Source organism: Ailuropoda melanoleuca, chromosome 3 (assembly GCF_002007445.2).
Source record: "Ailuropoda melanoleuca isolate Jingjing chromosome 3, ASM200744v2, whole genome shotgun sequence".
NCBI classification, from domain to species: Eukaryota; Metazoa; Chordata; class Mammalia; order Carnivora; family Ursidae; genus Ailuropoda; species Ailuropoda melanoleuca.
Window position 1 is genome coordinate 102,033,425 of NC_048220.1, and position 24,632 is coordinate 102,058,056.

At 40.3% G+C, this 24,632-nt stretch overlaps 1 protein-coding gene across 4 annotated transcripts in view; it reads left to right on the top strand.

The window, feature by feature from the left end:
* The first annotated feature begins 1,236 nt into the window (after nucleotides 1–1,236).
* GEMIN5 (gem nuclear organelle associated protein 5) overlaps nucleotides 1,237–24,632 on the top strand; it is a 40,136-nt gene continuing 16,740 nt past the window's right edge. For 2 of the 4 annotated variants that reach the window (XM_034656817.1, XM_034656818.1), the window contains exons 1-16: nucleotides 1,237–1,501; nucleotides 2,288–2,448; nucleotides 3,133–3,314; nucleotides 6,343–6,494; nucleotides 6,709–6,825; nucleotides 8,202–8,334; nucleotides 9,210–9,375; nucleotides 10,259–10,471; nucleotides 11,514–11,599; nucleotides 14,259–14,341; nucleotides 15,440–15,576; nucleotides 17,395–17,468; nucleotides 18,154–18,335; nucleotides 19,844–19,983; nucleotides 20,796–20,967; nucleotides 23,657–23,884. In XM_034656817.1, coding sequence (XP_034512708.1) covers nucleotides 1,336–1,501; nucleotides 2,288–2,448; nucleotides 3,133–3,314; nucleotides 6,343–6,494; nucleotides 6,709–6,825; nucleotides 8,202–8,334; nucleotides 9,210–9,375; nucleotides 10,259–10,471; nucleotides 11,514–11,599; nucleotides 14,259–14,341; nucleotides 15,440–15,576; nucleotides 17,395–17,468; nucleotides 18,154–18,335; nucleotides 19,844–19,983; nucleotides 20,796–20,967; nucleotides 23,657–23,884 — 2,392 coding nt within the window. In that variant the 5' untranslated portion in view covers nucleotides 1,237–1,335. Of the gene's footprint in view, nucleotides 1,502–2,287; nucleotides 2,449–3,132; nucleotides 3,315–6,342; nucleotides 6,495–6,705; nucleotides 6,826–8,201; nucleotides 8,335–9,209; nucleotides 9,376–10,258; nucleotides 10,472–11,513; nucleotides 11,600–14,258; nucleotides 14,342–15,439; nucleotides 15,577–17,394; nucleotides 17,469–18,153; nucleotides 18,336–19,843; nucleotides 19,984–20,795; nucleotides 20,968–23,656; nucleotides 23,885–24,632 lie in introns of all 4 variants that reach the window. The other 2 variants (XM_011222244.3, XM_002917165.4) reach the window with 2 other exon arrangements.

A 24,632-nucleotide genomic window follows, 5' to 3' on the forward strand; every position in this document is an offset into this window, starting at 1 on the left:
GAACACGCCGCCTGCGCTTGAGGTGTGATCTGGCCAGCCTTGAATGACTTTAATAATAGGCCAAAACTAGTGAGTTTCCGGACATTCATCAAGATCCAGAAAAATTGAGAAACTTCACCTCACAAGTGGCCGGAAAGATTAGGAAAAGAGACGGTGAATAAGCCACCTAACCTGAGTGGGCCTCAGTTTTCTTCTCAGCAAAATAGAAATAACTATCCCTACAGCACAGGCTTGTTGTGAAGATCACTAGAGATCGTATGGAAAGCTCTAGAAAGTACGAACAGCTCAAATACAAAGTATGATGTCCTAATCCCTATGTTAATCTCCAGCTTGACCTCCAAGAGATAAAGTAATACTCATCGGCAACTTGCTACCATATATGCCGGGCAGGCATTTCACTAATCTATGTATGACTCACAGCAATCCAACGAGGCATGGATTATCGTCTTCCTTCAAATGAAGAAACAGATTAGGATTGGTTAAAATCTCTCCGACAACTGACAAAACCACTAATTCAATCTGGGGCTGGACGCCTCCAAAATTAGTGCCCCTACCCACATCCAAATATATGCTTGACCTCTCTACATAAGGATAGATATTTCAGGTTTCGTTCGCTGCCTATGCAGGAGTGCCACATACCCTATGCAAACAAGCAATACAGGAGTAGGAGAATATAAGCGCAGAATCTAAAACTTCCATTCCTTTTCCTCCACGGCAGTTAACCACATACAATCCCTTCACAGCGCTGGCACTCAATCAACAGTCACTCTATCCTGCTCCTCTTTGAGTACTAAGACTCTGGAGCCAGAATTTTCACCCAGTTGCCGAAACTGACTCTTCCTTTCCTTTTTGATTTGATTCGAACTTTGAGCGTTTTGTTAACTGGCTTGTTGTGGATATCTCTAAAGAATCTCCAGAACTAGCAAAATGTCCTGGTAAGTAGTGTTCAAAAATACTTGATGGGATAGTGGTTGAACAGGTCCAAAAATTAAAACGACATGCGAGGAGGTGACTCCACTAGTCTAACCCCTTAATTATGTACTTTGCTGTAGGAAGCGAGAATGCCTAACCCCCAGGCTAAGCTCGGGCAGCACCAGACCTTCTGGCCCCGGGTGGGGCTGGGAGGCAGAGCCCAGCGCGCGCATCCGCGCCCTCCTAGCCCGGCGGCGGCGGGAGCGGAGCTCGCGGTGTGGCCTGGGCCTCGGCGCGCGCCGTAGCGGCGGGCCCGGTGAGGCGGGGCTCCGAGCCAAGCCCGCCCCCTTCCCCGGCTACGGCGTGGGGCTGCGAACGGTCTGGCCTAGTGGCTCCTTGGTTCATCCCTGCTGGCCGGTGATCATGGGACAGGAGCCGCGCACGCTGCCGCCCTCTCCTAACTGGTACTGTGCCCGATGCAGCGATGCCGTGCCCGGGGGCCTCTTCGGCTTCGCAGCGCGGACCTCCGTCTTCCTTGTCCGCGTGGGCCCGAGCGCCGGCGCGATCCCTGGGACGCCCCCATTTCGAGGTAAGTCCCTACCTCTGGGCCCCCGCCTTCCTGCCCTCCTTGGGTTCGCCGGAGGCGCCGCGTGGGCGTTTCTAGCTACCCTTCTCTACAGATGGAGAAACTGAGGCCCAGGTAGGCAGAAGATCTGCTTATGGTCACTAGGCTGAGTTGCGTCCGCGTCTCCAAGATTGAGCTACACCACGTTGTGGCTGAGCGGTCCCGCCTCCTGGCGCTCTCACGTAGGACCGCTCGCTCACTGAAGTTATCCCTTGCTAGACCCAGGCATTTATAACATTTATGGCCTCCCTCCCCCACGCAGCGCACTCGGGCCCCCTAGGAGCCTTCCTGGGTTTAGGGGCTGCCTACAGCTCCAGGCCCTAAGCAAGATCCTGGAAATACATACTTGTTTCTGTAAGATGAATGAGTTGAGGCAGATGATTTCAGGCTCCAGACTAGGTTTTGATTATGCCTTGGGATGTGGCAAGCCAGGTATTTATTATTTCCCAAGAGACCTCTGGCCTTATCTAAATAAGAATCACTTTTACATTCTTCATTTGAGCCACTCTTCAGAACATCAAGAAATATCAGCAGCATTTTACGGTTGAAAAGAGTGAGGCTCAAGGAGATAAAGTGAGTGGGCTGAAGTCTTGTGGCAGAGCCAGAACCAGAACTTGGGATTTCTGATTGGAGTGCCTGGATATTTTTGTTGTACTACGGGATAAGTGAGGTCCCGCCCATCTAACAACAGTATGATTCTGCCCCGAATCTTAGGTAGCACTCTAACCTGAAGTCTGGTTTTGCTTGAAGTCATAGGGGAGTTGGTGGGACACACCGAAAGGGTCTCTGGCTTCACGTTTTCTCATCACCCGGGTCAATACAACCTCTGTGCCACCAGCTCTGATGATGGAACTGTGAAAATCTGGGATGTAGAGACAAAAACAGTTGTGACAGAACATGCTCTCCATCAGGTACCGTGGCTTCCTGGTTTCTCGGACCGTTATTATGTATCTGCTGGGGGGTTTTGTATCAAGCGCGCCAGCTCACCTGTACAGGTTAACTTATAGTTAAGTTCACTAATTGGGTGAGAAGCTCTATATTGCAAGATGCCTCAAACCTTTTTGGAAGGAGATACATATAAACCAGAGGTCAGCAAACTACAGTGCTGACTGTTTTTGCTAATTGTTGTATTGGAATGCGGCCACAGTCATTTAAGTACTGGCTGCTTGCACACTACAGCGGCGGAGTTGAGTAGTTGTACCAGAGACGGTATGGCTGACAAAGTCTAAAATAGCTACTGTCTGGTTCTTTACATGAAAAAGACTCCTGATATAAACTGTAAATGAGTGAATAAAACTTGTTTCTAAACCAGATGATTACTTGATAAACCTGCCTTTTGGAAGAATGTAGAAAAGGAAAAGACTCACTTAGTTAGAACTTTGCATTAAGCTATTAAAGGAAGAAATGTTTTTAAATGGTTCTTTGATCCTTAGGAGCTTAAATTCTTCTACCATTTGGTTACGGTATCCTTGGTATACAAGTGGTACTAAGTATTTATTAAGTACCTATCAATGTGCCTAGTATTATACAGGTTAAAAACAATGTATTCAGCACTGACAAATGAAAAGCAAATGTATTTTTGTTTTGTTTTAAAGCATACAATATCAGCATTGCATTGGTCTCCTCAAGTAAAGGATTTAATAGTATCTGGAGATGAAAAAGGAGTAGTTTTCTGTTACTGGCTTAACAGAAATGACAGCCAGCACCTCTTTATAGAACCCAGGACAATTTTCTGTCTTACTTGCTCACCTCATCATGAAGATTTAGTAGCCATTGGGTAAGTACTTATCATCTGTTCTGGTAATTTATTTTTGTTAATGAGCATATTTTGCATTTGCTTTATCTTCTCCTGCCTCTTTTATTCCTCAGAGGAAGCCATTTATAGATATTAACCACTCCCTGAGCCCTTGGTATCCTTTATTCCTGTGTCTTCCAGGTCCTTACTATTTCTCTCACTCTCTGTTTTTATTTCCTTAGTTTCTACAATAATGTACTTTCCTCATTCTTCACATCTGATTTCTTCAGTCAGCCTCCAGATGTAGGAAATACCCTCTTCTCCCCTTTCCCTCCCTCAGATACTTGCTCCTGGAGATAACATGTACTCCTGGAGTGTCAGAGGACTCAGCTCTGTCCCGGTGTCAGCCCTCCGTGTAGATTGGGAGAGTAGCCTGGCATTGGGCTCTCTGCCTCCACCTCGATCACCAAGGTTGTTTCACATAAACTGCCTGAGCGGGCACCCCCCTTTCCCTCACCACTCCATCTACTGCTCTCCCAAAGATGTCTTTTCACTTTAGTTTGAAGATTTGACATAAGGTCTGAATGTTGGAGGAGAAAGGCTGGCTGGAGTGGATTCAAGAAACTGGGGGTCCGTAGTCAAGATACACATGGAGACAATTTGTTGTACAAATTGTGCATAGACATGAAGCCAGAGGAGGTATGTGGGAGTCAAGGGAATACTAAATGGAAGATGATAAGGGCATGTTTTTATGTTGATGGAAGAGGAGGAGCTGGCTGCACAGATAAATGGTGATAAATACAGAAGTGATATTGAGAAGTCAAGAGGGGATTAGATCAGATCACAAGGAGAAAGGACAAGTGAGAATATGGAAACAGGTGCAGGTAGGTTTGTTGATCTGGTTGGAAGAGGAGGGTGTTTCATTCTGATGGCTTCTGATTTTCTCCATGAGGCATAAATCAGAAAGGTAGAGTCAAGCTCAAAGTGGGGCTGGGAGCATGCAGGAAGATGTGAAAATAGTCATCTCAGAGATTAGGAAAACGAGCTTACTGAGGGAGGTTGTAGGTCCAGTGCCCTGTTGAGTGCCAAGCTATGGATCAAAGTCATGAATTCAAAGTAAACTATTCAAACTGATTGAGAAAGGGTATGGTTGGATTTGACAAGGTTTGGGGTTTTCTGGAGTAAATACTGCTGAGAGACAGGACAAGGGTGTTTTTAAAGGAGTGATTATAATGATGGATGGTGCAATCTGCGGCCTGAGGGGAAGGACAGGAAGACAGGTGGTGGATGTGTAATAATGAAAACAGAAGGAGTCTGTGGATCGGTGGTCTGCTGGGTGAAGTGGGAGCAATGTTGCAGTGGAGGCACTAGAGAGGGAGCAGAATGGGCGGTAGGCAGGGGTCAGAGAAGGTTGAATCAAACTGACCTTGAGAGACAGGCAAAAATTCACAAGAAAAGAAATCTTTCAGGTAGAAGGAACTGCACATTCAGACACAGGATTGAATCAGAACGATCGATTTGTTTTTAGAGGCTCTTCAAAATGGTGATCATCCTCTGAAGGGCTGATTATAATTACAGAACAGCTGATCTCTTGACTGTTAGGTTGTAAAACGATGGTTTTCGAAGTCCACGTCTGCAAAGATTGATATACGATTTCATTTTTTTTTTTTTTTTTTAATCTGTAGTGGGCGCCTGGGTGGCTCATCCGTTAAGCGTCTGCCTTCAGCTCAGGTCATGATCCCAGGGTCCTGGGATCGATCCCCACATCAGGCTCCCTGCTTGTGGGGAAGCCTGCTTCTCCCTCTCACACTCCCCTTGCTTGTGTTCCCTCTCTCACTGGCTGTCTCTCCTGTCAAATAAATAAAATCCTAAAAAAAATAAAAAAATAAATAAAGCTATAGTGGGGAGAAAATATTTTTAATAAAAGGAGAAAAATAAATTGAGCTGTAATGGTGTTTTTCCCTGTAGAACTATCTAGTACATAGGAGATGTAAATAGGTACAGCCACTCTGGAAAGCACTTGTGCACTTTCTAGTAAAGCGAAGATGTGCACATTTTACATCCTGGCAGTTCCACTACTACGCATCAAATCAGAAATTGTTTTAAGTGTGCATAAGATTATTAATGGCATTTTGGTTTGGTTTTGTTTGTAATAGCCAGAAACGGAAGCCCTCCAAAAGAGAAACTGAATAGACGTGTGCCATATTCACACGATGAAGCGCTATCCAGTAGTGTAAGTGACTGGGAACCAGAGTTACATGCATCAGCATGGATGACTCACTAACAATAAGTGAAAATAACAAGCTACAGAAAAACAGACCGCATGACACCATTTATAATACGAAGCTTTAAAATCTACAGAATCATTTTCCATCATCTTTAGGAATGTAGACAGATAAAGGCTAGGAATGATGGAACAGAATATTCACAAATAGCAGTTTACCTCTGGGGAAGAGAGGGAGAGAGGTTTGATTGGGGTGGGTTATACAAAGGACTTCAACCATATCGGTAATTGGGTTTTTTTCCCTTTAAGCAGGTTGGTGGACTTCTCTATGTGTATGAAGTACTTCGTCTTTTTTGTTTAAAAGCTATTAGAATTTCTCAGTGTCCTCTGAATTAAAAAAATGATAGTCTTGGAATATCCAGATCTAGAAACTACAGTACTGCTTAGCTTTTGTTAAGTTCCTAGTTAGAAAAACAGGATCACTTGTAAAAAAGGGGGGAGGTGTGAGTGTGTTAGGACACATTCATCTCTAATCAGAGGGATTGCTGGGCCCCACAAATAACCATTCTTCCAGAAGTTCCCTTCGAACACTCCATGAGCTTTATGCCAGGCAATGTAAGCTTTATTAGTGTCAAGAGTTTGATTGGAGGGGTAGGGGGACCAATGTGTCAGGAAACAGAAAATGAACATTTTAGAAAAAGGACAAAACAAGATTATTTCTTGCTTGCTTCCCTTCTCCTTCATCCCAAATACACTTACCTTTTAGGAGTGCACAATAATAATTCCTAATCCAAAATTTTACTGTTCTGTCTTCATTTTTCAATATTTCTAACTCTTGTTTTTTAGCTACAAGGATGGCATAGTGGTTATAATTGACATCAGTAAGAAAGGAGAAGTTATTCACAGGCTTCGAGGTCACGATGATGAGATCCACTCCATAGCCTGGTGTCCCCTGCCTGGTGAAGACTGTTTATCCATAAATCAAGAGGAAAATTCAGGTAGAGATGATTTAAGAGGGTTGAGTACTCCTCAGACCTAAGGAACAATGTGGGTAAACCTGTATCATTTAAATTACATTCAAAACTTTAGGTTTTACAGATCAGATCTATAAGCATAATAGCCAAGTTTTAGGAACCTTGCAAACTAGTTTTTCTTTGACAAGTTCATGTTTCATATAAATTAAAAACAAAATGACCATCTCTACCCTAGAAGAACCTGAAATTCCCAATGGTAAAGTTATAGCACAAACTCCAGTAACAAAAGGCTGCTACTTAGCCACTGGAAGCAAAGATCAGACCATTCGAATCTGGAGCTGCTCCCGAGGCCGAGGTAAGATTGATGTTTGATGTTTCTTTTGTGATATAACCTATAGTGATTGGTGGAAGTAGAAACTTTTTTATTGTGTCTTGTTATCCTCAGAGTGTGTCATCTGCCAGAAGGCACTTCTTTACTTTTCTATCCAGTGCTCCCCCCAGTCTGGCTTCGGTTTTGGAGATGAGGGTTTCTGATGCATTCATAGAAGGGGCACTGTTTGTCAAAGAAGGCAAGATGGCTGTTACAAAGGTAGAAATACTGGAACTTATTAGCAAGGCCTGAATCAGAGAAATGGAAAAGAGCTAGAGGTTTTAATGCACAAATGCAGGATAAATAATATATACCCAGTGTAGAAGCACGTGTTTAAATTTTAAAGCTCAGTTTATCCAAACTACGGGGACCCTCAGTCCTTCAGGTTTCCCAAGCCTCTCTCTTTGAACAGAACTTTCACCTTCAATTTACAAACTGAGAGGAAAGAGTGGACGTGAGTGACCCTCATAATAAAAATTGAGCCTTTCTCCTTAGAGCAGTCTTCTTTCTCCACTTTATTTAAAATCCACGAAAGTTTTATCATTTTTATCCAAGTGGAGTAATGCATATAAAGCAAATAGCACAGTGCTGGCACATAGTTTTGGCTTAGTCCGTGGTAACTAATAGTGTAATTCTGGAAAACAGAATTTTTTTAAAGAATCGTGGGCTGCTTTTGGACATACTACAGCTGATCCTCCCAAGTGGGGACAACATTAGTCCAAGAATCCCTCCAGAAGGGTAATCTCTAAGCTTATGGATGTCTAGTACAACGGTTTTCAATTCTAGTCATGCAGCAAAATCACCTGGAGAATTTCTGGAAAATGTGAGTACCTGGACCGCACCTCAAATCTACTGAATCAGAATCTCTAGGAGTTGGGCCCTCACATATATATTTTTAGAGGCTCCACCAGTGAGTCGTTCTGATACATAATAGGGATTAAGGACCACTGGTGAGTAGCATGTCAGGGGGCGGAGGGACTTCTCAGGTTGACTGCTGTATTTGTCCCTTCTTTTGGCTTGCTTTCCAGAAGAAGGAATCCCACTGTCTGTCCTGCCAACTTTGGAGAATCCTGAGTTGTGTTACCACCTGGGTTCACAGTTCAGTTGAAACCTCATTTTCCCAGACAGACAATATTCTTAATGTGCTTAGGTTGCCAGACAGCCTGTAAAAGCTTGTTTCACTTAAATTAGACTAGTATTAAAACTCTGTATAATAACGTTTCCATGAGGAAATGAGGTCTGAATTCTAAGTAACCAAACTAAAAGACTTTTAAACTGCAAGCTGTGTTGTGAACTGCTGGGGACTTCATGTGTGCAGTTTCACTGTCTTGAGCACCCACTGACCTTCTTTTAACCTGCAGGGGTGATGATTTTGAAATTACCCTTTCTGAAGAGAAGAGGAGGGGGTATAGACCCAACTATTAAAGAACGCCTTTGGTTGACACTCCATTGGCCCAAGGATCAACCAACACAGCTGGTATCCAGCTGTTTTGGGTAAGTCTTTTTTTGGTCATGCCCTCTATGACATGTTGTGTTTCCCGCTTTAGCTTGAGGAATTCCTAGGTTTCTCTTTCTAGACACGGAAGATGGAAAAAGCAGTGGTTAAGCTTATATTATCATGGGCCATTTGTAATGGAAAAACCATGAGACAAATTCCTATGCTGTCTAATAATAGCGCTGAGAAAAAAAATCCAGTAAGTATAGCCTGGTGGTTCAGAGCACGGACTCTGAAGTCAGGCAGAACTACATTTCAGAATCAGTCTCTTCTGTGTGTTCATGAGCATGACCCTTTACTCTCAGCTCCAGTTACTTCATACGTAAAACGGGGAGCTCACAGAATTTCCTGTCTCTTAGGGTGATTATAGCCATTCACTGAACAAATTGTATTGAGTACTGGCTTCTAGGTGCAGACAGGGCCTTGCTTTTAAATGAAATGACAGTTAAAGCATATAAAAATCCCCCCCACAGGGCCCTACCTCCCCCACACTGTCCCAAAAAAGAGAGGGTATGTCATAAAGCTTTGGGGCTGTGCAAATTATGGTGGCATTTTACAATTAAAGCTCTTAGGAAAATCTGTTCAAAGGTAGTGCAGTATAATCACGTCATTCAAAAAGAATGCAGGACCATAGTGAAGTACTCTTCCTACCTTTATCTTCTCAACTAGATTCCCTTCCCCGGGGCAGTGAGTGACTCCTTGTTTTTGTGTGTGTTCTTCTGGGCTGTTTTGTGCCTATGCAGTTTCTTCTCCTTAAAAGAAAATTAGCAAATTATTTTGCAACGGAAGGCCCCTACTCTCTGTCCCCAGATCACTTGTTTTCAGATTGCTCGTGAAAGAACTTGTTCTCGGATTGCGTGTTTTTCCTTCACAGAGGCGAGCTGTTGCTGTGGGATCTCACTCAGTCTTGGAGACGGAAATATACCCTCTTTAGTGCTTCATCAGAAGGGCAGAATCATTCAAGAATTGTATTTAATTTATGCCCTTTACAAACTGAGGATGACAAACAGCTGCTGCTTTCCACATCAATGGATAGAGATGTAAGAACTGCTTATTTTGCATTCAGCATTGCGGTTATTTATGACTTGGATGTGATTAGAGGGCTTTTCAAACCATCCATCAGTTCTCATGCCCCACCTTAGACCCCTGAGCCAAGGAGACCAATCTCACAGTTACTGGTACTGATCAGCACTAACTATGTCAACAGCAGAGAGTTTGGGGAAAGGTGAGGAACCACCAAGATGCCTTTTTGTTAAAACAGATATGTAAAGAATTGTCGATCTGTCCAGGGAAGGATGTGTGAGATCATCACGCCTTGGCTTTAAAATATCCTTGTCTATAGTTTAGGTAGAGAAACATCAGCTCTTGGTGAAGTCTCCAAGAGAGAATTGGCTTTATTTATTTAAGAGTCTATGACTATTGTTATGCAGTTAAGCTAGGTTTATTTGATACACTGTTTTCTCCCAAGCCCCTCTGTTAAACAAGTGAAGATTAAATATGTAGCACTCCCCTTCCTCTGGGTATAAGATATTTTGCTTTTTGAGATAGCTCCTGTCATTTGCTAGTGCCCTGAGGCCATCTTCATTCATAGTTCGGTTCGCCAAATGAGGAGATTACCAATGGGGTAGGAGTGGGAACACCGGTGGACTCTGGGAAATGGGAGGCCTGGGTCTGGTTTATTCACTGTGTGACCCTGAATTCACTTGCCATCTCTTAGATGGATTCTAAGGTCCTTTGAGCTCTACAGTTTATTACTTTTTTTCCTAAGAGACTTTTTCTCCAGAATTTGTTACCTACTGGAATAGTTAAAAAATTATATTATTCTTACCCATTCTTTGAGTCCATGCTATTTGAGATGTTCATTCTTTTTCCAGTTTCTCTGATCTTTTTTTATATTTAGACCCTAATTTTTGATTTTTTCAGGTAAAATGTTGGGACATGGCCACCCTCGAGTGCTGCTGGACCCTACCTTCCCTCGGTGGGTTTGCCTATAGCCTGGCTTTCTCTCCTGTGGACATGGGCTGTTTGGCCATAGGCGTTGGGGATGGTATGATCCGTGTATGGAATACACTCTCCATCAAGAACAACTATGATGTGAAAAATTTTTGGCAGGGTGTCAAGTCCAAGGTTACAGCGGTAAGGATGATATCTTTGAACTTGCTCTGAACTTTTTCCAAATAAGTAATTCTTGTAGTAAGAAATTAAAAATGACCTGGATGTGCATTCATAGAAGATACATTTAAGTTATAATATAAACACATATTGAAATTTTATCAAACTATTAAAAATGATAATGTGTCTCCTTCTTTGATGTGGAAAGGTGATGATTCGTGAAAAATGAAAATTACAAAACATGAAATGCAGATTACATAACAATATATAGATGTTTTTTGTTTTTCTCTATTTAGTCTAAAAGCAATAAATGTTTGGTTAAAAGAAAAACCATACAGAATTGTTAAATCATATGTTGTACACCTGAAACGAATATAACATTGTATGTCATCTATACTTCAATTAAAAAATAATAACAGGGACGCCTAGGTGGCATAGTTGGTTAAGTGTCTGACTCTTGGTTTCAGCTTGGTTTCAGTTTAGGGTCATGGGATCGAGCCCCATGTGGGGACTCAGCGCTCATTCCGGAGCCTGCTTGAGAGTCTCTCTTTCTCTCAAATAAATAACTCTTAAAAAAAAAACAATAAAATAATAACAATATAAAGAGGAAAAAAAAGCCAAACTGTACAGAAGTGTAGAACACAAAAAATTTTCCTACCCTCCACTCTATTCTCCCACTTCTACAATGCAGAGAACCACTGTTGCAAATTTTATTAATAGAATCCTATTTTCTAAACTGTTATGCACTCTTTTATCCCCACTCAACAGTGTATCATGCACATCATTTAAATGTTTGAACCTATTTTTGTTTTTTTCAACTGTATATACTTAACTTTATTCACAAAAAATATCTGTTAAGATACAAAATTGGCAATGAGGTGTTTCAGATGGTGGGATTACCAGTGACTTTAACTTTGTTTCAATGCTTTGTTTCTTTTGAATAATGAGAATTTGTTACTTTTAAAATTAGAAGACACCAAGGGCAAGAAAGTTGTCCATTTGAATGCTTGAAGGATAACCTAACAGTTCCCTTAACAGTATGCCCCTTTCCTCATATGTTTTGTAGCTGTGCTGGCATCCAACCAAGGAAGGCTGCTTAGCTTTTGGGACTGATGATGGGAAAGTGGGATTGTATGACACCTACTCCAACAAGTAAGAAATAGAAGATTGTTTGGCCCACTGACCATAATGTCATTGATGGAGTTAATTTTGATTCATAAACCTGGATATACATCAGAATTGGCCTGGGAAACATCTTTAAGATCCTGGCTGTGAGACAGGCTTACAACTTGGAATTTTATTTTTAAAGAAAATTTTCAGGTGATAGTGGTTCAGCCTGTCTGACCTGTGGTTACCACTAAAATAAACCATTTGCTTTTGTTTTCCTTCAGCTTTTCTTACAGAAGTTTTCAGGTATCCATGAACATTGAAAACCTAGTACAAAGAACAGCCCTGTGCCTTCCAACTAGACTCACCGGTTGTTAACATTTTGCCATATCTGCCGTATCTTTGCGCACTTAAAATTAACAGTAATTCCATGATATGATCTAACATCCAGTCCACGTACAAATTTCTTCAGTTGAGCCAAGAATGTTTTTCCTAGCTTTTTTTTTTTTTCAAATTAATTTCAACTAGGGTTCAACACATTGCATTTTGTTAGGTCTCTTTAGTCTCTCTTATTCTAGAAGAGCACCTCCACTTCTTTCCATAACATTGTCTTTTCAGCTTGAAGATTCCAGATAAGTTTTTGGTGAGAATATTCTACATTTTGGACTTACCTAGTTATTTCTTTGTGGTGATTTCTAACTCATTTCAGTATTCCCCATTTTCCCTATAAGCTAGAAGTTATATTTAGAGCTTCATTGTCCATTCTATAGTCTTTAGCCACAGGTGACTACTGGGACGTGCTGTAGTGTAAATACACTCCAGAGTTCACTTCAAAAATGTAAGATATTTCAATAATTATTTTATTTTGATATTTTAAAAAATAATACTTCTGTATACTGAGCTAAATAAAATACACTGTTAAAATTCAATTTCATTTCTTTCTTTTGCTTCTTTTAATGTGACTACAAGAAAGCTTTCCTGAGTGCATATGTGGCTCATACGTATGGCTCAGTTTATGAATCTGTTGCACCTGCAGCTATCCTAGATGCTTGACTGGATTCCAGACCTATGCTGTTCACTTCGGTAGCCCCTCGTGGCTATTTACAGTTAAAATAATTAAAATTAAATCAAATTAGAAGTTACGTGCCTTGTTTCTCATGAGCCGTATTTCGAGTGCACAAGGCCCCGTGCTTGCTTACTGAACAGCACAGCACCATTCTAGACCAGGGACTGGAGAGCCATGGCTCATGACTTAAAAATGGTTCTACCTTTATAAATTATTGGGGGAAAAAATCAAAAGACTATTTCATGACATGAAAATTAAATAAAATTCAGTGTCTGCAGTTACAGCTTTATTGGAACCAGCCATGCTCATTTGTTTGCACCTTAGCAGAGGCTGCTTTCGTAGCACCAGAGCACAGTGAGAGGAGGTGTGACAGAGACCTCATGATGCAAAAAGCCTGAAGTATGTACTGGCTGGCCCTTTCCAGGATAAGTTTGCCAATGCTTATTCTAGATCATTCCTTTCTAAGTAAGAATTATTTACTACACTGCAGAGTTAACCTTTTTTCTATGCAATTTTTTAAGTACATAGGTAAAACCTGTATGCCCTTAGTTGCCTGCATTTTTTGTTCTGCAGTTAACTCCATTTTTTAATTCTCAAAAAGTAATACACTATTTCAAAGAGGCACTGAAGAAAATAAAACCATATTTCAATTTAAATAGCTCTGTGTCATCACAAAATTTTTGACTAATTCTATTAAATTAATATCTCTGGTTATTATAAGCTGAATATCCAAATGAACACAGGACAGGTGTGTAGTAGGAGGAAGGGTACTACTGTAGATAGGCTCTTAGGCAGGATTCAGCCAGAACTACTTATTCTATTTCTTTGAGCCCAAAGAAATTGCAGTTTGTTGTCCAGAATGATAGTGATGCGTGTGCCAGAAACATGGAAGTAAATAAGTCAACAGCTAGTTTGGTCATAGGTTCTGGACTCCAGGAATTCTCACATCATACAGAGAACACAGTTTACGGTAAAGCTAACAGCCATACTGCCCTTTCCTGACACCTCACATGTCATAACCACCACAGCTTTCCACATTTTACCCTCCAGAGCAAGTTTTCTTCACAGTCAGAAACTTTAAAATCAAACTTCTCTAAAATTTTGTCTTAGTTTAAGAATGTTAATAACAGGGTAAGCCTAAAATGACTTCTTGTCTTTTACTTGAAAGTGAGGTGGGTCCATCTGCATGATGATAATAGACGCTTAGCAGTAACCTTAGTTCTGGGCTGAACAGTTGCATTTTCTGTCTTATTCTGTTTTTCTCTAGTTGTGATAGCCTTTATACTCCTTGTAACTACAGTAACATTAGAATATATGACATTTAAGTGAAGTGCGCAGTTGGGAGGGGAGAAGGGAAAAAAATCCCAAACTGGCCAGACTGAGGGGGAGAGGGATAACATTTTTTTTCTGGGTAAAGTACATTTGGGACTTAATCATTTTAGTGGCAGATACCATTATATGTAGGTACGTTCTTGAAGTGCTGGCTTCTCCACAATTAGCTATTTGGAGAAGGATACTGTTAAATTGTTTTTCTCTAATATCAGCACCTAATAGGTAGGAACCTTTTAGAAAAAGATGAGTCTGTTTTCCACTGTGCCTTCTGTTTAAATTTTTGTTTGTCATCCCCTTTCCCCCCAGACCTCCACAGATTTCTAGCACATATCACAAGAAGACTGTGTACACTTTAGCCTGGGGGCCACCACTGCCCCCCATTTCACTCGGTAAGTATCTGAGTCATTCTCTAGCAAACATAAGAGCATTCTCTTTCTTTTGGTTTAATTGTAAGATATTCAAGCTAGTAAGTCATAAATATTCTAGTATAATAACTGCTTATGCAGTATGCTGTGTCCCCCCAAGGATCCATGAGGGCAATCATAGCAGGTGATAAGTTAGAAATCACTCACGCATAATAAGAATCCCCAAACTCTAAAGCATTATTTGGTCTCTTCGAGCTGAATTTTTTTCATTGTGCATGTAGTTCGCTCCTGCTGGCTTCTGGTACCCAGCCTAATGTGTTTTCACTAAAATTTGCTATCACTTTTTAATTTTATCACAATTACAATGGTATTTGACTATATTAATGGAGTAATGTCACCTACACTTAAAGCAAACTTAGCATTCCTCAAATGATCTCTCTTTGTCATCACCGTATTCTGACCCTTTACCTCTTCTTTCTCCTTAGCCTTATCTTTATTATCCCTGAAGTGATATCCATAGTAATTGCAGTACATAGAGAAACTAATGTCAATCATCAGAACTCAAGCAGCATTGAGGTTATAGGTCATTCCTTCATTCAACAGCTTTATTGGTTCCTTGATTTGTGCCAGGCATAGTTCTAGCAGTTGTGAAAATAAAACTTGTCCTTACAGAACCGCACAAGAACCACTGTTTGCTTCTTAAAAGTCAACAAGAGGATTGCTATAATACTAAACAAATCGTTGCTTTGAGGACAGCTCCTTATAGTTAGTCATAGGAAGTGCTACAGCTCTATATATTTAAATGTCCACAGAGTGGAGTGCTCATTTCTGAAAGAAAAGGTAAATTCTCATAAACGTTGCGAACATGTTTTTTGATCCCAGCTTTGGCACCCATACTATTTGAATGGCAGAAGAATGTTTAAAGCAAATATGCTGCATTATAAATATTACTGTAGAATTAGTATATCTTTTTACTTCTCCCAACAGCTGTGTTCATATGCACAGAACAGTGACTTTATTCCAATTCTTTTAAAACAACTCATAGTATGCTATGGTATAGCAACAAATAGTTAAGCTGATGAAATGCGAAACCGATAAGCTTTCTTTTCTTATCTCCTATAGGAGGAGAAGGAGACAGACCTTCCCTCACTTTATACAGCTGCGGAGGGGAAGGGGTTGTCTTACAGCATAACCCCTGGAAGCTTGGTGGAGAGGCCTATGATATCAACAAACTCATCAGGGACACCAATTCAATCAAAGTGAGTTCTTGTGGTCTAAAGCCTTCTGAATCTACATCTTCTTGGTTTCCCGTCATGCATAATAAATGCCATTATTAGAGATATCCAGTATGCTAATCAGATTTCTTAGATGTTCCTAAAAGCCTCAGTGAATTTGTGCTTTATAACACATAAGATAGAAGTCTTTATCCCTGAGTACAGCAAGGAACTTAACCACACACATATACATACACACACAAGTTTCGTCTCAGTTGCTGTGGTGATTTATGATAAATTTTCAGATCTTGGATATAAAGCATCCTTTTCAGGCCAGCCACTTCCTCCAGACTGAGCCTTTGGTAAAAATTAATATAGTGGCCAAATGTGGCTGGAAAGAATTTGGTTAAAATAGAATAACCATTTTATTTTTAATTTTTTAGTGAAATAATTAAAGAAGTTACACAAAAACAATACACATAGTTCCCTTATATCCTTGACCCAGATACCCACATTTAATCACTTTTGCCTTACCATTTTATCTATCTGTCTATGCCAGAATTGTCTTTTGAAGTGAAACCATAAATGTTGAGATTTCCTTACTCTTTCAAATGAGCATTTTTATTGGTGCTCATTATTTTTGAATGACTAGCAAAAATAACATTTAATCATAAATTGAATTATTTTTATCTATATTTTTTCATTAAATATTATCTCAACATTAACATTCAACAATGAATAAAAGAGACAAAATTCCTATTCCTAAAGAGCTTTTAGTTTTGTGGTAGTTGAATATGTGGATCAGAACCTCATACAAGGAGGGGCACCTGGATGACTCAAGTCATTGGAGCATGTGACTTTTTTTTTTTTTTTTAAGATTTTATTTTTATTAGAGAGAACACAAGCGGGGAGGGGCAGAGGGAGAGAGGGAGAAGCAGACTCCCTGCTGAACAGGGAGCCCGAAATGGAGCTTGATCCTGAGACTCCAGGATCATGACCTGAGTCGAAGGCAGATGTTTAACCAACTGAGCCACCCAGGCACCCCAGACCATGATCTCGAGGTTATGGGTTCGAGCCCCATGTTGGGTGTAGAGATTACTTAAAAATAAAACTTAAAAAACAAACAAAAGAAACTTCATACAAGGAGTTTGGGCTGGAGTTAGAAATTTGAAATTCCTGGGGTACCTGGGTGGCTCAGTTGGTTAAGCATCTGACTCTTTCATTTGGCTCAGGTCATGATCTTGGGGTGATGAGATTGAGCCCTGCATTGGGCTTCATGGTGGGTGTGGAGCCTGCTTGGGGTTCTCTCTTTCCCTCCCCTCTACCCCTCCCCAACTGCTTGAGCGCTCACTCATTCTCTTTCTCTCTCTCTCTCTCAAAAAAAAAAAAAAAAATTTGGAATTCCTTCAGATGAATGGTAGCTGAAGAAGCTGTGGGCATATATAAGATTGTCTAAAGAGACAAGAAGACAAGAGGGACAGCCTTGGGGAAATACCAACAGTTGGAAGGGGAAAAAAAATAGAAGGAAAAGAAAGAGAAATAGGAAGAAAACCAGGGTAGTGTATATGAAGCTTTTGTTAAGGAGACTGACCCTCATGTTATTAAGCCAATGAACATGTTACAAGCTCTGTTGTGGGATAAAAACTGGCCTCTTTTTTGTCCCAGTTAAGGAAATTACAATTAGAATGCTTGCTTTTAGTAACTCTTGTAGTAACTCTAACTATGTAGGTTATTTACAAGTTGCATAATTAGAACATTTTAAACTCTAGGGATTTTTTTTCTCATGCTGTCATCATTGGTTTGTAAGATATGCAGAGAGAAGAACAATGCTTTTAGTCAAGATTGGTTTGTTTTGCTTTCTAGTACAAATTGCCGGTACACACAGAGATCAGCTGGAAAGCAGATGGCAAAATCATGGCTCTTGGCAACGAAGATGGGTATGTGTTTGTTTCTTTAAAAAACAAAACAAAAAAAAAAAATGGAAAACTTTGTAATTGCACATACATTTGATCAAAAGCTGATGAATGCCATCTATAATGTTAGTTGGAGCAGCCCTGTTGAATATGATATTCTGACCTATCCTTGATATCCTTGAATGATCCAGGAGCTCCCTGCATCTTTGAGAATGCAAAATAAGCTGGGTATTTTCAGTCTAAAGGAATGTTCGCCTATTCAGTGTTTGGGCTGTTTTATGCTTCACAAAATGCTCATCTACTGCACTGAACTGCCTAAATCTTTCTTCTTTTTTTTTGAAGTAAGCCTGGGCAGAAATGCTTTTTAGACCTCACTGTGATCTTTCTGATGTTGATCATAGCAACATAGTCCTAATTTAGCCATTGGTTCATTAATTATTCTTTTCGCTTTTCCACAGCACCATTTATCACAAGAGCCTGATAAACACAACTTTACAGAGATTGTTAAGATTTTTTTAAAGCTGAATATACTTGTTGAAAGAACAGCCTTTTGTATCTGGTTCTCTGTAGGAGAGTGACCTTTGCAGTGATAGATAGGGTTATCCTATTCCATTGCACCTTTATTTGAGTGATGGAATGAGGGAGATACCTGTTTACATTAGACTGTACTTTGATCATCCATCTTTTTCTCATGCGTTTGTTATTCCAGATCAATAGAAATATTTCAGGTTCCTAGCCTGAAACTGATATGCACCATCCAGCAGCATCACAAGCTTGTGAATACCATTAGCTGGCACCATGAGCATGGCAGTCAGCCGGAGCTGAGCTATCTGATGGCCTCTGGGTCCAGCAATGCGGTCATTTACGTGCACAACCTAAAGACTGTCATAGGTAACTTTGGTTTCTTACATCCTGGGATGATAACTGTTCAGCTACTTTGCATTCCAAGGTTTATACCTTTTTACTTGCTTCTTGGTATTAAAATGTTATTCTCATTGGTTTTTTTGCTTTCAAAAGTAACATAGTCTTCTTAATTAAAATAAGACAGGTGCCTGTGTGGCTTAGTCGGTTATGCATCAGACTCTTGGTTTCGGCTCAAGTCATGATCTTGGGGTGGTGAGATGGAGCCCCACACAGGTGGTTAAAAGAGCCCCTTTTTAAAAAAATAGGAAAACAGTGAGATTATTTTTTTCCTAATACGAAGAAATTGTAATCTAACACTGTGCTGTTTCCAGAGTACTGCCAAGTATGTGCTGTCAGCCACAGTGAAAATAGTTGACATTTTTATTTTTTCTAGAATTTCCCATAGTTTTCTGAGAATTCTTATCCGTAAACAAAAAAAAAAAAAAAAGTTTCTAGCTCTCAAGTTAAAAGCATATGGAAAAACTATTAAAGTATAGACAGACTTTCCTAACAATAAATAGTAGACAGTATGTAACTTATGAGCGTGATACGTTAGAAAGCTTATCCTGGTCCTTATTATTAGTGGGATTCCAAATTAAGCATCCACCTGGCAGAGGGCATTCATTCTTCAGAGCAATGTAGAACTTTGTCTCCTTTAACACTAACATCTCAGTTTGTTTTTTATTTCATATCTACTGAATAACAGAAAGAGACCAGAAAATGGCCAGAATCAATATTACTTCATTTCAGACTTAGAGGAAAGATTCAAGAATAATACAGAGCACTCTCGTACACCCCTTCACACGTTCAACAACTGTCAACCTTTTGTCATATTCACGTGGTTCCGTGTATGTGTGTGTGTGCATGCCTATGTACATATTTTTTCCAAACCATTTGTGTTGCATGCATCATGCCCCCATAGCCCTTAGTATTTGTGTATTTTGTAAGAATGAGGCTATTCCCTTACAATCCACAGTTCCATTATGAACTTCAGTTAATTTAACATTATATCTATACAATCAATCAGTCTACCATCCATATTCTAGTTTTGTCAGTTGATCCAGTAATGTCCTTTATATCTGGAATAGTCTCTAAGTTGTTTTTTTTTTTTTTTTAAATCTTTGAAGAATATTGCCTTGTTACTTTATAGATGTCCCCTCAGTCTGCGTCGGTCTGGTATTTTTTCATGATTAAGATCAGATTATATATCTCTAGCTACCATAAAAGTGATGATACATCCTTCTTGATATCACATGCAAAAGATATTATTTTCATTTTAGTGGCTTTTAGAAAGACAGAAAGACACCTAATGCTTCTTGCGGTAAACCCATGTGCCAGGTGCCGCGTACGTGCCCACTCTCTTAACCAATAGATAATATTGCCTGCTAAAAGTCATCTAGAAAGCATATGGCAAAATTTTGACTCTCCATGTTAACTCCACTGTGTCTTTTTGTTGTTGCTGTTGGTAGAAATGACATCTTCCCCTTGTCTCTTAGAGAGCAATCCTGAATCTCCAGTGACCATTACAGAGCCCTACCGGACCCTGTCAGGGCACACAGCCAAGATTACCAGTGTGGCATGGAGCCCACATCACGACGGAAGGCTGGTATCTGCTTCCTACGATGGTACAGCTCAGGTACTGTTAGGTCCTGATCCCGTAGGTTCTTCACCACGCACTCGAACTGGAACTCTTTCCTCTTTTCCCCCAGTTATGTACATTCTTTCCCTGGCTGTTATCTTCTACAGAATGGGGTATTCTGAGCTCTAGAACTAGGCATTTTAGTTCATGCCACACATCTGGGCCCTTGGCAGGCTAAGATTGGGTTTTTGGGTTTTGTTTTTGTTTTTATTTTTGTTTGGCTTAGATGAAAGGGAAAGTATTGATAGGAACTAGCCAAATTCTAATGTTTTTTAACTTTTCATTCTTACTGTCATATGATGGACTAAACTGATGTGAGAAGTACTTGCTTCTGTTTTAAACACAGAAACAGTGGCTATAAATCATGAATAGTTTTTAATGATAAATTGGTGAGTCGAAAATCTTCAGGTTGTAAAAAATAAAGATGAGATGCCAAGCCAGAGCTATGAGGTAGGACTTTCAGATACCAGAACCAGAACAGACAAGAGGAACCGGAGAGCTAACCTCTGGTGTATGTCCATCAGAAACCCCAGCCCAAAAAACATAGAATACTGGTTCAGTACAGTGAAATCCACACGGCACTGTTAGAAGCTCACTCAGAATCATCCCCAAAAGAATGTCTCTACATCCCAGAGTACATAAACCTCCTACAGGAAATAACATTTCTAAAATTCGAACTAAGAAAATAAAAAATCATAAGGGGAAATAAAACTAAGCAGATTTTTTTTAATCTTTTTTTAACTTATATCCCCCCAAAGCAATAGATAAACCAGAAATTATCTATGCTATCATGTGACTTTTGGTTTTAGGTGTGGGATACTCTCCGAGAAGAGCCTCTTTGCAATTTCCGAGGACACAGAGGTCGACTGCTTTGTGTGGCGTGGTCCCCACTGGATCCAGACTGCATCTACTCAGGGGCAGATGACTTCTGTGTGTACAAATGGCTCACTTCCATGCAAGAACATTCCCGGCCTCCTCAAGGTCAGTTAGAACCAGGAGCACATAAATGCTTCCCTAATTCCCTTTCTCCCTTCCTCAGTAATTGAGTTGATCAAGGTCAAGAAAAGAGGACATTCTTGTAGGCTGGCGGTGATAGTATTGCATGGGTCCTTCCTAAACGAGGAAGGCAGCCATGAGGGGCCATGAGGACAGCATCCAGGTAGTAACAAGTATACCTAGCACCCAGATCTTGGTTTCTGTGTATCATTTTTAAAAGAGACCAACCAGAGCTCCTTAGATAAATGGCTAATGCCAGGTTGGGACAGCATGGGCCTGGAATATTATCTGGTGCCACAGAGGAAGAAAGTGCTCAAAGAACTGAGATCTACCAAGAGGACAAAGGAGCTAGCTCGCAGGGGCTCCCGCTAACCAAATCTGGGACAGTCTGAACTTGAAAATAATGAACAGGAGAATTCCATTTCTGCAAGTCAAAGATCAAGGTGCCAACTTGCCCACGTGCCATAAACAGGAAACTAGACAGAGGGGCGCCTGGGTGGCTCAGTTGGTTAAGCTTCTGTCTTTGGCTCAGGACATGATCCCAGAGTCCTGGGATCAAGCCCTGCATCAGACTCCCTGCTCAGCAAAGAGCCAGCTTCTCCCTCTGCTGCTCCCTCTGCTTGTTCTCTCTCTTTCTCTCTCTCAAATAAATAAGATCTTTAAAAAAAAAAACAAAACTAGACAGAATAATATACAAGTAAAGATGACCCAAATAAATGAAATATATATCCACATAAAAAATTTGTAAAAGAATGCTCATAGCAGCTTTATCTGTAATCACCACAAACTGAAAACAACCCACAAGTCCATCAGCTGGTAAATAAACTGTGGTATAAACCTCCAGTGGAATTCTATTCAGCAATAAAAAGAAAGTAACTACTGATAATCACAGTAAAATGGATGAATACCCAGAAACATTACACTGAGCAGAAGATGGTGGGCACAAAAGACTACATGCTGTATAATTGTTATGTACAGCAGGAAGTACAATTGTATATAATATGAAATTCTAAAACAGGCAGAACTATAGTGACAGCAGATGAGTGACTGCTTGGGACTCAGGAAGTGCATCTTATTGCAAAGAGGCAGCAGAGAATGTTTTGAGATAATGGAAATATATTTAATTTGTGGTGGTGAGTTACATGACGATACATCTGTCAAAACTCATCAGAATCTTAAGTGGGTATATTATGTTAAACTATACCTCAATAAAGATAATAAATGCCTTAAAACTTAGAAAGTAGGGGCACCTGGGTGGCTTAGTCGGTTGAGCATCTGCCTTCGGCTAGGGTCCTGTTCTCAGGGTCCTGAGATTGAGCTCTGCATCATCGGGCTCCCTGCTCAGTGGGGAGCCTGCTTCTCCCTCTCCCTCTGCCGCTCCCTCCCACTCATGTGCTCCCTCACTCTCTCAGATGAACAAATAAAATCTTTTAAAAAAAACTTACAAAGTAAATAAGTAGTATTTTTTTTTTTTTTTAAGATTTTATTTGTGAGAGCACAAGCAGGGGGTGCATCAGGGAGAAGGAGAAGCAGGCTCCCTGCTGAGCAAGAAGCCCAATGCGGGACTCGATCCCAGGACCCCAGGATCATGACCTGAGCCAAAGGCAGATGCTTAACCAACTGAGCCACCCAAGTGTCCCAGTGTAATGGTTTAAAACAAAATAGGAATCCATGAGTCCGTATTGGGGAAAAAAAAAAGGTCTAAAGAAATGGGGAGAAACAAAAGCTCTTGCTCATAACAGAATGCAACTAATAAATGTAGGATGAATGATGGAATCAGAAAATTACCATTTAGCAGCCATCACAGTAACAGTTTGTGGTCAAGAAACATCAATGGATACTAAAACTAGCAGATACAAATACTTAGTAATTACAAAGAAAAAACAGTTTTTCGGGAGAAACCTGCAAGACACCCCCTTAATCAAGTGATCAAAGTAAATAACCAAATAATGAGACAGAAGTTTTGTGCTACCTCGAATGTTGTATTGACACCATCATTCCAGACCAAAATGCAAAACCTAAATTTAATCATGGCAAACATCATGTGGTGGGGAAAATCAACAAAGTAACTGTCCTGTAATCTTTACAAGTTTCAAGTCATGAAAGTCAAAGGAAAACAAGCCTGTCTCAGGCCGAAGGAAACTAGAGAGACATACAAGCAAGCACATCATATAATCTTGGATTGTTTCCTTTTGCTATAAAAGACGTTCTTGGTACATTTGGCAGAACCTGAATAAAGTATGTAGAATAGACAGTAATAATGTATTAATGTTAATTTCCTGATTTTAATGGCTGTGCTGTAGTAATGTAGGAGAATGTCCCTGTGTGTAGAATACATACTGTAAGTATTCAAGGATAACTGGGCATATCATATTCATGATTTAATGAAATCCTACAAGGGTTTGGTTAACATGTCGATCATACAACTCTAAAAATTCATTGGGAAGGAAGGGAAATGGTGAGAATGCTATCAAAAAGAAGCATGATGAAGTTTTGGAGATTATCTCCTAGAGTGCTTTTAACCAAGAATATATATTTTAGTCTACAGCCATCCCACCTTGAACGCACCGAGTCTCGTCTGATCTTGGAAGCTGAGCAGGGTCAGGCCTGGGTAGTAGTTATATGGGAGAATATGTATTTTAGTCTGTCCTTGTCTTAACTGTGATTCCTCTAGGTAAGAAGAGTATTGAATTAGAGAAAAAAAGGCTCTCTCAACCTAAGCCAAAGCCCAAAAAGAAGAAAAAGCCCACCTCAAGAGCTCCCGTAAAGCAGGAAGTGTACGATGGGAATGAAGATGAGAGCATCAGGGAGAGCTCAGGACCTGTTGAGAATGGCGTGTCGGACCAGGAGGGTGAAGAGGAAGCCCGGGAGCCAGAATTCCCCAGTGGCGTTGCCTCAGTGGGTATGTGGCCAAATCCTGTTTCCCAGACTCTAGGAGTTAGTAGGCATGATCAGCAAACTAAGCCAGGTTCTTACTCAGTTTGAAACTTCTCTGCCTTTGACCTACTTACTGTCCCATCTCTTTAACTTAGGTTGTATCTTTGGTCCCGTCAAAAGCTGCATTGAGTTTCTTAAAAGATTGTTTAAAGCCTCTAAACCTGAAGTGTTAACGGGGATCTGGTGGAAGACTGGGATGGAAATAGTAAAGGTCTTACCAACTTGGGCACGACAAGACTACAGGGCAAAGTGAAACCAGGGGTGTATAGTCATAGAAACTTACATGGGAAAAGTTTTCCCAGTAGGACATCTAGCCAGTTACAGAAAGAAACCACTGTTCCATACAAATGCCTGGCCTAGAAGCTACCACCACTCTGGGAACTTAGAAGTTCTCACCCTTCATAACGGGGTTTGTACCTAATGTGTTTGTGGTGGTGGTGGTGTTTTTGAAAAAAATGTATGAATTAGGTTCTTCTAGTCTGGTAAACTGTCATGGCAGTTAGATTTCTCACAAAATAGTTTTTCAGGATTTTGTCACTAATTTCTAATAATGTAGTCTGTTTCTAGTTTGAAGAGAAAAAAATGTTACTGGATAAAATTTCAGTACTTTAATTCTTTTTTATATGTTTACCTTTAAGCTGTGGTGCCTATGACCTGTTAAAATGATTAAATAACAAAAAATATAAATAGAAGCAGTGACTTGTGTTTAATTC